The sequence below is a fragment of the Dermacentor variabilis genome, chromosome 4 (genome assembly GCF_050947875.1).
Source record: "Dermacentor variabilis isolate Ectoservices chromosome 4, ASM5094787v1, whole genome shotgun sequence".
NCBI classification, from domain to species: Eukaryota; Metazoa; Arthropoda; class Arachnida; order Ixodida; family Ixodidae; genus Dermacentor; species Dermacentor variabilis.
The window spans coordinates 19,264,807-19,276,982 of record NC_134571.1 but is presented as its reverse complement, the minus strand read 5'-3'; the positions used below and the strand labels follow the sequence as shown (position 1 = coordinate 19,276,982).

General features: G+C 49.8%; 1 protein-coding gene across 2 annotated transcripts in view; it reads right to left on the bottom strand.

The window, feature by feature from the left end:
* The window catches only part of OtopLa (proton channel otopetrin-like a), a 52,424-nt gene that overhangs the window by 28,695 nt on the left and 11,553 nt on the right, over window positions 1-12,176 (bottom strand). The window contains exon 1 of one of the 2 annotated variants that reach the window (XM_075688282.1): window positions 8,765-9,458. The exons of the other annotated variant lie outside the window; for it this stretch is intronic. Coding sequence (XP_075544397.1) covers window positions 8,765-8,847 — 83 coding nt within the window. The 5' untranslated portion in view covers window positions 8,848-9,458. Of the gene's footprint in view, window positions 1-8,764; window positions 9,459-12,176 lie in introns of those variants that run through there. 2 annotated transcript variants of the gene reach the window in all.

Sequence of the window (12,176 nt, the reverse complement as noted above, 5' to 3'; positions counted from 1 at the left end):
ATTGCTATGGCAAGTAAAAACGAGGAAGCCCTCGATGTGTAACTATGCCATAAGCCGGTCAAGACCTATCAGAGATTCATCTTTCGAGCAGGGCGGAAAAAAAAAGGGGGGGGGGGGGAATTGAAGAAGAGCTGTCTCTAGCGGAAATGCCACCGTTCGCTTTTAGTTCACTGACTATAATATATTAGTCCGCCGTGCACCGTGAATGCGTAACGTGAGTAAAGAACAAAGCTGAGTGAAAATATCCTTACTTCATTCCTAACGCAGGAGACTGCGACTTATGACTCGGGTTTTCTCAGGGTGGTGCTAGTGAAGATAAATAGAAGCGCCCGTTACCCTTCTGTCATTGCAGGCGGCTTATTTGAACGCTGAAGCTATCCGCAGAGATGTGCGCGTAGAATTTAAGTAGTTAGGTCGCGCTGGCTTATCCTGGGAGTGTTAGCCAGCGCCACCACTCACAAACCTCACACACACACACACAACATATATATATATATATATATATATATATATATATATATATATATATATATATATATATATATATATATATATATATATATATGTTGTGTGTGTGTGTGTGTGTGTGTGTGTGTGTGTGTGTGTGTGTAGGTTTACATAGGTTTGTAGGTTTGTGAGTGGTGGCGCTGGCTAACACTCCCAGGGTTAGTTCTAGTAGTAACACATAAATACCCCAGAAAGTGGATGGGAAGACGGCGCCGCGGTAGCTCAATTTGTAGAGCATCGCACGCGTAGTGCGAAGACGTGGGATCGTTCGCCACCTGCGACAAGTTGTTTTTTCATCCACTTTCAATTCCATTAATTTATAATTTCTTTATTTCAGTTTGTCAGTATTAGTAATTTCCCCTGTGTTGTCTTTGCTGGCTTCTTATGATATGATATAATAGGTTGCACGTGCGTCACACCGCGGAACTCTGGAATACGGCGCCTCCGTTAACGAGAACATTGCGGCAGACGACACTGTTAGCATTCGCGCAGGATCGATCTCTGCAATCGTCGCAACAGGGATTTGTGCGATATTTCATGACAGGGCGAGGGGTAAATACATGTCAAACGAAAAGGGACCAAGCGCAGGAATGTATTGTTTGCCCAATGTGATCAACCAGTGGGACCGCCAGAAGGTCGTGTTCTATATATAGAATCGGAGAGGTTCGTGTGAATCAACAGAAATAACGTCTACAACGCTGAACAATGTTCGTGTATGCGGCCTTCATTTCATGTTATGTTTGCAATGACCCGTCTCTGCGCTCAGCATGGCGCGCCGAGGAGTTGATAAGCTCAGACTGCTTCACGCAGAGGCGGATTTATGTCCAGCATGATGTGCCAAGTTGATCGCAGCGAACGCGCCTTGCTTTCCATGGAAAACCAAGCTTTGACGAAACAAACCACGGCTGGGTGCCAAACAAATTTAGCCATGCATGCGGGGAATAATCTGCGGCGGCGGAATCTGCGTGCGTGCTTTAGGCGCGGCTATGGTGCCACACCGCGCGGCGAAGAATTAACGTCGTTGTTGGATGCGGCTGGGAACCATTTCTTTCTCTGTGGGAGAACGTTCCTTCTACGGGCGCATCTCTCCATGCAAACCTTCCAAGGCGCGAAAAGGGCATCGGACGACAGCGAGAAGCGTTCTGTCCTGTGTGCTTCTCGCTGTCGTTTGATGCCTTTTTTGCACTAGTGAATGATTTCTTAAGTCTGTAATTCTGTTCTGTTATCCACAAGTTTTGCGACCAGCTGTTAAGCTCCTGTTGCAGGTAACCGCCAGTAACTTAGGGGGAAAATGCTGCGATAAATGTAAACCTCACACTTCGTTAGTCGACGCAGATCTATAGCAGCTGACCTGCTTTCTGTACATACCACATCCCCACTCGGCGACATTGCGGCGAAGTCCACCGTGACAGTTAAAATATCGGGTATGTGAGACAAAGCCTTGAACAATTCTCGTTCTCCGTGACACTGACGCGCAGCCACAAGGCAGAGTGAACAGAGCGCACGATCCGCCGCGCGGCCGTATACGCATGCGCACTGGCGCCGCGATACCCTCGTGACGTGTGCTCGATAATGGTGGACGAACGACCGGAAGACAGGAACTGACGTCACGTACAACCTATGTATAGGACACGCTTAAGTGGCTCACTAGACTGATTTTCAGCGATTAAAGGAATTAGCTGCGATTAGACCATTAATTACAGCATAATAGTTTAATCTATCGTCTAGCTCCAAATTACATCCATCTACAGCATGCGTCGCAGCTTTTCTATAGAAAGAAGTTCAATTGGGTCATGGACAAAGAAGCGTGGTATACTAGGCACGATGCAAGACCTAAGATGTTAGCTCTCAGTAGCATTCGGTTTATTCTGCAGCGAAGACAGTATGGCTATGTGAACGTGCACTGCATATACTGTGACGCATCGACCTTTATACAGTATGTAAACGTCAGTCCTGCGAGACAAACAAGACGTTTCACGCGCCGTGCCGCGCTTGCGGGAACCCAATCAGCGTTGCTAATCCAATTTATGTCGGGAGCCTTTCGCGGAACGTTGGTGATAGCAGTCGCAGCTAGTGCTCAATAATTTATGTGCGCACACACACACAGCTCGGTGACAGTCCGGGACGTGCTTCGGATTCAACAAACGTGTTTCGCCGGCAATCCTATACACATGCACCGAGCGCGGAACGCTTCGCACCGACGACGCCCCATCGTTGGGCCTACAGCTGTCATGTGGGTCAAGGCCCGATCCGTGGGAATGTTTGACTGTGCTACAATACAGCTGTCTTAAGCAGCGCACAAAGGTATAAGTTTGTTTTATGACTCTCACTACAAACCCACTACCCTCTTAGGTCACGAGTTATCCTTGTGATGAAAGTTCATTCTCTCTCTTCGTGGGTGTGGGGCCATAGAGTGAGGGAATGAACTCCAGTAAGAAAGGATGGCACACAACTCGGCGGATTATTCCGCCGGCACCTGTCTAGACAAAGTGTACCTGGCTGAATTCATTATACGCAGCTTCGAGCATGCTGCCAGCGAGTCCCCGCGGCAAGTACTACATACACGCCAAGTCAACTTGCATGAATCAAGCGTTTTCCTTCATCGTTATTCGCTCTTTTTCCTATCTTTTCCGCACATTGTCTTACGCGCTATCCCTGTGAGTGAAACATGCGTGGGTGTGTGCGCGCGCCACTAACGAAAGGTCAGCGTTACGCATCTCTTTTAACGCGATACCGTTAAGGGCCCCGTGTCGCAGAAAACCCGATGTCGGCGTCCCGTGAGCGAAAATTGTAGCATATATTTAGGCATATGTATATGCCACGCCTTGCTATATGACATGTAAGCTATATGTAGCATGCTATATGACATATATGCGGCTTATATCGCCACATCATTCTATCACTAAAGATGCTCATACCTTGTCTTACATTTTTGACAAAGTTATTCCTCGAAATTTTCAGAATGACAGCCGACAAAGAAATGTCATGAAACAAAACACCGACAGCGTATTCATTCTATGTTATGTCTACTCAGACTTCAATATTAAAAGGTTTCTTTTTTTTTTTTTTTTTTTTTTTTTTTGGCGCGGCTGTGCAGGACCTCCGGGATCGGGCCACTCCAGAAGCCGCGTTTCTAGCACAAAGCTCGCCTTCGTGCATAGCGTTCGCCGCTTGCGCTTCTTGGAAGGCATTACGGTCACATAAGCTGCAGTTGCCGGGAAGCGTGAGAAGCAGTCAAAGAGTTTTGAATGCCGTCGGGTTCCACTCTTAAAGGCGAAGCTTAAGCGTCCTCCCAGTTTGTGCTGTTGATCTTCCAGGCAACGATCCCGCAGTGGCATGAGCGGCGAGTACCGGCACGAGTCGCAGGGCATGCGCCGCGAGTAAGCACCGCACACGTTGGCGAACGCGCAGGCACGCGTATGCAACCGCGAGGGGCGCTGGTGGCAGGTGTTTCCGAACGTCTTGTCACGTGCATGCCTAACGGTGAATTCGGCAAATCGCACCAGGGCGCCCGTTCGTCCAATCATCATGCCAGAAGGGCGCCCCTGTGCGCACTGGGTGCGATTTGCCGAATTCGCCACAAGAGTGGACGGCAATGTTTGCACGGGTTGTCTGTAGTGACCGCGAGGTATACACAGGCAGGAATACAGAACAAAGCTGGCACGTGGCGGGAATTCGCTCGCCCATCGGCGTTTAATGTAGGATGCCCCCGAGAAGCACAAGTTTATATTTGCTTTTTGTATAATATCCAGAATCACAGCTTGACGCGTAAAGTCTATCAAAGATGTTTTGAAGCGACAGCGACCAGATTTCTCGCGAAGCCGTGTTGCAGGGATCCTCCTGGCGTCCATAAAAGGATGGAGTGAGGATGTCGATGGTGCGGCACAACCTTTTTTTGGCAGTGAAGCGTAAGCTATATGTATGGAAGCAAAACGCCCAAAAGTATATACGAGCGCTCCCGGTAAGAATGGATAGAATCGTCACAATAGAGCGGGCCAGATCTCGTCCCAGATTTCTTATGTTCCGTACCCACTCGTATGCGAAAACAGCCGTGGACAATTAAGTTCCTTGTGCCAATACCAAATTCCCTTTTATTTTCTTGTTACGCAGCAACGAAAACGTTCAGCCGTGCACTCTTTCAGGATGATGTTGGTTTTATGTTCCCAGGTTGCATTCTTCATGCCAAACCGACCGAAAATTCGCATTCGGCTTTGGTTTCGGCAACATCTCGCGATTGGAACTTCTCGAAAACATCTTCGAGGATTCTGAAAATAGGGCCCACTATTTTTGTTCTTTTTGTCGAAATTCGTGACGCGCAATGCCAGTGACAAACAATGCCATGCACATCTCTTGACAATGTTCGTGCATACGGAAACACGTCTTTTTTTCTCTCCTGCTCAAATAACGCACTACGCACGCATAGCACGCACGCGCAGTGTCTTAGCTCGAGGTCGCGGGTTCGATTACTCTTCGCGATGTCCGCATTCTAAAGAGGCAGTACGCAAAAACTCTCGTGTACCGCGCTGGGGGGCCAAAATACAGAGCCCTCCGCTAGGGCGTCTCTGATGGCCATTCTGTGTCTTTCGGCCATGGATTAAACATCCGCGTCTTTCGGTAACACCACATTGGCCTTGAACGTACGTAAGCAAATAAATTCGCAACATCAATCAATCACGCGTACGCACGGGTTCATTTACCGCGGGTAGCTGGGCGCTCGATCCTGGCGTCAAAAAATCCACGCGACCGCTGCACGCAACGCTCCCGGCAAGGCAACAGTCTCGTCTCAACATCCATCAATTCCCGTGAAAAGTGCAGTTTATTTCGGTTTTCACTCTCTCGCGAAATATGCGGCGTACAGGGAGCGTTTTGAAGCACATATGGCTGCTAAGTATATAGCTCTGAATTCTTTGCCGTCGATGCAACACCTCGCCACAAGTCAGCATGGGACCGTGCTCCTCCGGGGCTGAGCAGCCCCATGCAAGTGAAGACTTGCAGAGAGCGCAGCAGCACCCAGACAAGGGCGGGTAGAGGAGAGAGAGAAGAGAAAGCGGAGCGAGCCATATTTCCCCCAGGGCGAGCCGTGATTCCTTTGAATCGAGCTTCTCGACGAACAGGACGGATGGAGGGGTGGTTCGTCGAAAAAGCAGCGTGCCTCTCCGACGAACAACGCGAGGGGAGTTACGCACGTGTTGAAAAGAAAGCCTGCAGCAGAAACAAGAAAGAAGGAAGGGGGGAGGAGGGGAGGAACGGGGGCGCGTCAGTTTACGAGACGGCTAGCGACGAGAGAAGGCCAGCCCGAAGGTACCAAATCCTGGCTGTGGGGTGCGTATGAGGAGGACAGCATGAAAGGACATAAAAGATGTGGCGGAACATGCGGTATGTGCAACCAGAAGGAGACACATAACTCAGGCTGTTGGTTCTAGACGTTGGTTTCCTTTGTGCTTTTTTTTATTTATGTTTCTTTTTTTCCCGTCAAGGTGCTACAAACTGAGGAGAGCAAGCAAGATTTCCGTCGTGGTTCCCAACTATGTGCAGATTGAATAAAAGAAACGGGGTTCGCAAATCTGCGGACTGACCTTGCATATGTTACAAGGAGCTCGTGGTACAGCACCGCTACACACGATGCTCACTTCGCGTTAATCCCAGCTCGCGTGAGCAATAGCTAGCTCTTCTCCGGTCCCCTCCTTTGAGTCCAGGTCGCAAGCCAAACCCACTTCCCTGTCTGGATTTGATCATAAGATCTTCCTCTTTCGGAAGTGCTTTTATGTCTCTGTAATAAATACCCCCACATCACGCGCTTGCTCTTCTATGGTAAAACAATCCTATCTGTCGTAGCTACGGCGCAAGAAAGGTAATGCGTGAGTAACAAAAAGCAGGAGTAATGGATGACGAGGGCTGGGACGAATGCTCTTACTACCATCGCCTCGCAATTTATGTACGAAGTTAACCGGCTGCGCGACGACCGCGCCTGCCTAACAGGTATCTCTCCTAATACGACGCTCACCTACGCGCGAAGGTAACAGTAGAACATTGGGTAACCAAGTGGTCGCGGTTAAGGTAATGCAATAGTTTATGTCTTTGTGCATAACTAATAGGCGGTATGACACTTTATCCCCAAGGGTAAGCCTGAAATGATAACTACTGCAATACTTCGGACGGCAAAGATCTGAAACGACAAGTCCCGTGCACGCGTGCCAAAGAATGAAGCAAAAAAAGAACCTTCAATATTTTCACTAAAGAAGACAGTGCTTTTTAAAGTGCGGCACTGCTCTTCGTCTAAGAGCTTAAAACGCATGATAATGCAAAAATCGTCTTGTACAGCATCCACTCATTTTGATGACTTTTTTTTTCCTTAAAAAAATGTTAGGAGAGGATTCTCTACCTTGACCCTATATTTACAGAAATTGAACAAAACAAGAAAACGCATCAAAGTTATCACAAAAACGATATCGCAATTCAGTGAACCGCTCACAGTATATTTATCGGTATAGATAAAGCAGACAAAATTGATATGCACCTCTCTGAGGTTACATGAGCGCGCACGCACGCCGCATGCGGGCGGGTCGATTGCCGGAAGCTCTGCCGGCAATAGCTGTCAACTACTTCATCATGTGTCGCTCGCGTTATCGTGTCATTTTGTGTCAGTGTTTTAAAAATGAATCACTTATCAGGTTGAGACGATCGAACGGATACAGTTCAAATAACGGTGATATCTTGTCCCGGTACATAATTAAGGAGTTGTAAACATTGTGCTTCCTTTCTTTTAAACTTACTGCTTTGTGCCAACTATTCCCCCGCCCCTCCCTCCAATTTTTTTTTTTTTTGAATACTTAGCTTATATTCAGCTTAACAAGTTTCATCCAGATCTGTATAACGGTTGTCTAATTGCGTTTTACATGCACTTCTAGGTAAATCGAAAACGGCTTTGAGCTGAAGATTAATGTGCCACATTTCGGATATGGTGACCGAGTTGTAAGACGACTTTACCACTGGAAATGATTAGCAATAATCTAGTCCTCTTGTACACCACCTGCAGTATTTCGTTGGCTTCCGCAAAACCTGGGTCACGTGAAAACGAATCCAGCGGTTTACATTCAACAGCACAGTTGAAAGGTGCATGCATTTCAAATAAGTCGATGCTAATAATTATAATAGTTAGTGGAAGCAACAATTAACACAACAAAAGTCATTTCACCTCCGGCGTTTCATGCCACGTCTGTAAAAGAAAAAAGAGCGTTCGTCTTATTCCGACTGTAGATACGTTCAAAACAATAAAAAATGCGCAGAGCGCTCTGCCATACGCTTCGAGCATGCTGCCAAAACGATATTCGGCAGCAGCATCACGTTGGTCCTGCCGACGGGCCGAGTGCGATCGGTAACGACATGCTCTCGCGTCACTGCCTGCGTTCGTAAGGCTTATTACAGACCGCTCACGTGCACGCTCTAATTTCACGGTGTCTGACACATGGCATTTAGACGAACAACGCTCAGCTAAGACTCTTGGAGTTTCGCATGCTTTCCTTACCGATTCATTGGCTTCCTAGGTAGTCGGCGAAGGTATCGATGAATAACGTGACACACCGCCGAGGAAACGTGTTCAAGGTATAGATCCCCTGCAGCCACTCGTCGACCAACTTGCTCTGATCGAGGGTCATTACAGTGACGGGAATATTACTACTATAATGAGTGCCGTTGCGTTTTACAAACGCGATCGAGCACCAGCGTGCGCTAGTTACGATTGTGGATTTTGCCCCGGAGATGCATCAAGGCTGACGGCAAGAATTGGGGCACGACGAACAAGCAACAGGACAAAGTGAGCTTGCACTGCCTCGCAGCACGAGCGACACGCTTACGTCTCGCTGACAAACGGCCCGCCGCCAGTCTGCGAGCCGACGGCCCCGAGGCGCAGTACTGAACCAATTACCGGTACGAAAAAAAACTCGGCGCCACAAGCGGTACAACGTGCGGCGCCCCGCCGACGTCTAATTAAACGATATAATGTCGAACAGAATGCCACGCATTCTGTCGCTCCTTGTTCGGCGTACACGGAAGAACGGTCACGCTCCAAACTCGATAACACACCGTTCGCCGCTCTCTCTTTCAGCGTGTACCTGCATGCCTCCATTCTTTCTACGTTTGATGCAGGACCCAGACGATGCACACTTTCATCACTCCAACATAAGCAACGCTGTAGATCGCGTTATTCACTGACACGAAGCAACCAAGCAGGACAAAGGGTAACGAAAAAAGTGTTTACCCGGGACCGTCCGGACGCCAGTAGCGCACGAACAGCTTCTCGGTCGAAGCTTGTACGTTGGATTCTTTCACGTAGTTCGGCATCGTTCAAGTTGCTTGTTAGGTCCACTTGACAACGACAGAACTTATGACTTGAAGACAGCCCTTCCTCCCCTCTTCTTCTGCCTCTTGGAGTATTCCTGGAAGCTGCCTTAACGGTACATCAGCACCGCGAGCAACTCCGAACTCGCGCGCGACCGTGCTGCTTCTAAATTCGGAAGAACGTAAGGGTGCACGAGTAAGCACTCAACGTCTGCGGCACGTTCTTCGGCGGTCGGAGCCGGGGATGCAGGATCCAGTCACCGAACAGGAGCAGCAGGATGCCGAACGCAGGACATGGTTTTGGACGATCGGGTTCCGGCGCCAACGGTCGGCTATCACAGCTAGGGGCTGATGTACGGGGCGGCGTGGCATCGGGATGCGTCGGCGACTGCGTGCCTCGGCGGAGGATCCGGCGATGCGAGTGACATGACAGCAGCACTTCGGAGCGATGCCGGAGACATGGAGGAGCGAGCGGTCGAGCGGGGTGCAAGATGTATCCGTTAGATTGAGACCGCCGCTCTCTCTCTCTCTCTGCACGAGGCGATATGGCTTGATGGCCTCGCTGTTACCGCATGAAAAAGAAAGAAACCAACCCGGGCCACCCTGACGGCGGCTTGCGGAGCGCCGTTTCTGCAGCCGTGGCAGCTTGCACGAGCGAACAGCCAGCTCCACCTCGCTTCCCTCTCCGCAACGTCCTCCTCCTTGTTTCGGCCCTTCCTCGTGCGCTCTTCTTTCTTTCCCTCTCTCTCTCTCTCTCTCTCCTGATTTTGCCTTCAGTTATTCCTAGTTGAACTCGTCTATTTATTTACTCCCATCCTGCCGCCGCGAAAGCGCGCCCGCAGGGCTTCCACCAGCGGCGGACGCCCCCGTGTTGCACAAAAAAAGACGCGGTCTTCCTGGGCGAGGGAAGCTGTCGCGAGAGAGAAATGGCTTCCAACCTCTCTTGCTTCATTCGTTCGTTGGCTGTTCGCAGGCCACTCCACCCTGCCGGAGGGGTCGGCGGGGCCCACTGTATAAACAGGAGAACCCCGAAGGGCGGACGTCGCCGTTGGGGGAGGAAGCGAATCTGGGCGGGGACGCAACAGAAGTTCCCTCCAGCAGCAGCGGGTTTTCAAGAACCTCGGTGGCGGCAGTAAACTATCGTCTCTGCTTTTTCCCGCCTGATATTGCCTCAGAGATCAGTCGAGTGCAGCAGTGGAGAAAAGCCGGAGGAAGCTCGCTTTCATGCAGGATGGCGCATTCAGCCGAGCAGGCGTCTCCTAGGGCGTGAGCCCTCCGCTATTATTGATAACCTCCTCGTTGTATCTGTTGTTAAATTCCTTGGTTCCAACTCTGACGAAGCAGACCAGGAAGTCGGTGCTCCAAAAAGACGTGGCCTGGGGGGCGTGCCTCCCGCTAATGTTTCTGATTTGTGCGGTTAAGCGTGAGTTGCCAGATGTATTTGTGGAGATACAGGTTGTGAAGCGCATGATCAGCTGAGGATGTGGATCCCTGCTCTCAGGAATTAGTAGGCAGAAAGATGAACACTGCGCGGTGTCAGTGTGTTCTGGCATTCCATGCCGCCATCACGTACCAGACTCACTCTGCCTAGGCCTGGCACAAGCGTAGAACTCGGTGCGTAGCCCATTTTCCTTTAATACGTCATCCCTGTCTGCTCTGCTGTATTTCGGAAGGTAAATAAATAAATGAATAATAAAGTTTAGAATTGAATGCCATGTGTCATCTGACCTAATACCACGGCAGATATGATGTCATGCTCGTGATTATACGAAGATAGTGTGGCTCTGACAGTGTATCTCGTTGCTTCATCATAATACAGACACGAAGATTCATCCCACCAGTGTCGCTAAGGACACAAACATGATACACGCTAGAATCCGTGCCACTTTGTCGTTACAACAATCCTCATTTTCAAAACTTGAAGAGAAATTTGTCGAGAAAATGTCACGTACAAAAAAAGAAAGAAGCCATTCGACAGGCGCTTCTTTCGTTCTTGTCCGTCTTGTAATGCGTTGTTACTTAAAATGAAGCTATACATCAACATGCCCAAATGTCGGAGCCCATGTGCTCTACAACATGACTGCAGACGAGCTTTGCTCAGCGCGTTGACAGTGTACACTCAAGGTAATTCAAAACTTGCATGCACTCTGTGATCCGCAGAAACCTCTCCCTCAACCTTTCACGAGATTCGGCGCCTCTGGCCTGGGCGGAGGCAGCGACCCTCCGCGACCTCATCCCCGACAGCGCTGCCCCGAACTTTCAACCGGTGCGGAGTAGGGCGTCGCTGACGGCTCCGATATTCGGGGTGGAACTCCCGACAGCCAGACGGATTGCCTCTGTTGCCGCCCTGCCGGGGTCGAGGCCATGGCCGTCGTGCGGGAAGGCGGCGGCGAGTGCGGCGTTGGGAGTGAAGCTGCGCGCATTGTGTTCGCAAATCCCCCGACCTCCCGCTCGTGAGCGCATTCCGCGGACTAGCACGGAAGCAGCCGGGGGCGGAGGACGCACCCGGCAAAATGAAGGCCGAAGGCTGACTCACGTCATGCCGCGCAAGAGGAGGACGAGGTATTTCTGTAGGCAAGACGATGACCCTGCTGTCACGAAATGTCGCGACAGCTCGTGACTCGCGAGCGTGTCCGCGACTCATTCGGCGCCGAGTGTTATAATGTGTGGATCGACTGGAGCGTCTCAAGTTTCCATAACTGCAATATGGTGGCTCTTTTCGGCGGCTCAGAAATCTCTAGACCTTGACGTATCGTGCTTTATTACTTTCTCTTTCATTATTCAGTCTTGTGTGCCGTGGAACTAATGTGAAAGAGCAAGGTTCATGCATTGCTGTGCAAATGCCACTAACTACCAAAGCTTATCTTTTCTTTCTGTGACATGGTAGGTACTTCAGATGAGTATATGAACATCATTAGGAGAGCTTGAAAGATGTGATTAAGGACACATGTAACTGGAGCGATTTACCACAACGCGATGCTCCGAGTGATCACGTGAGCATTCGCCCTTTCTGTGGTTGCACACGTGGTACCTTGCTGCTGCGGTACGGTTCGCGCTGTGCACACTGCATCAGGTAAGCTTAAATGCTAAGGGTGAGTTGTATTCAAGCACAACTCTACCTTTTATAATGCAACGCTTACCGCTCATACGTTTTTTGCCTCACTGCGCGTAATTAAAACACTAACATTCAAACCTCTACAGAACTATAGTCACACACACATTATGAGAAAAGCCCCGGTCTTCTTAAAGTAGTTCAGATGAACCCCAGCCTTGTGCAGTCCCTAGCACCGATATATCATGACCTGGGCGCAGAACAGTGAAGAATTCCACGG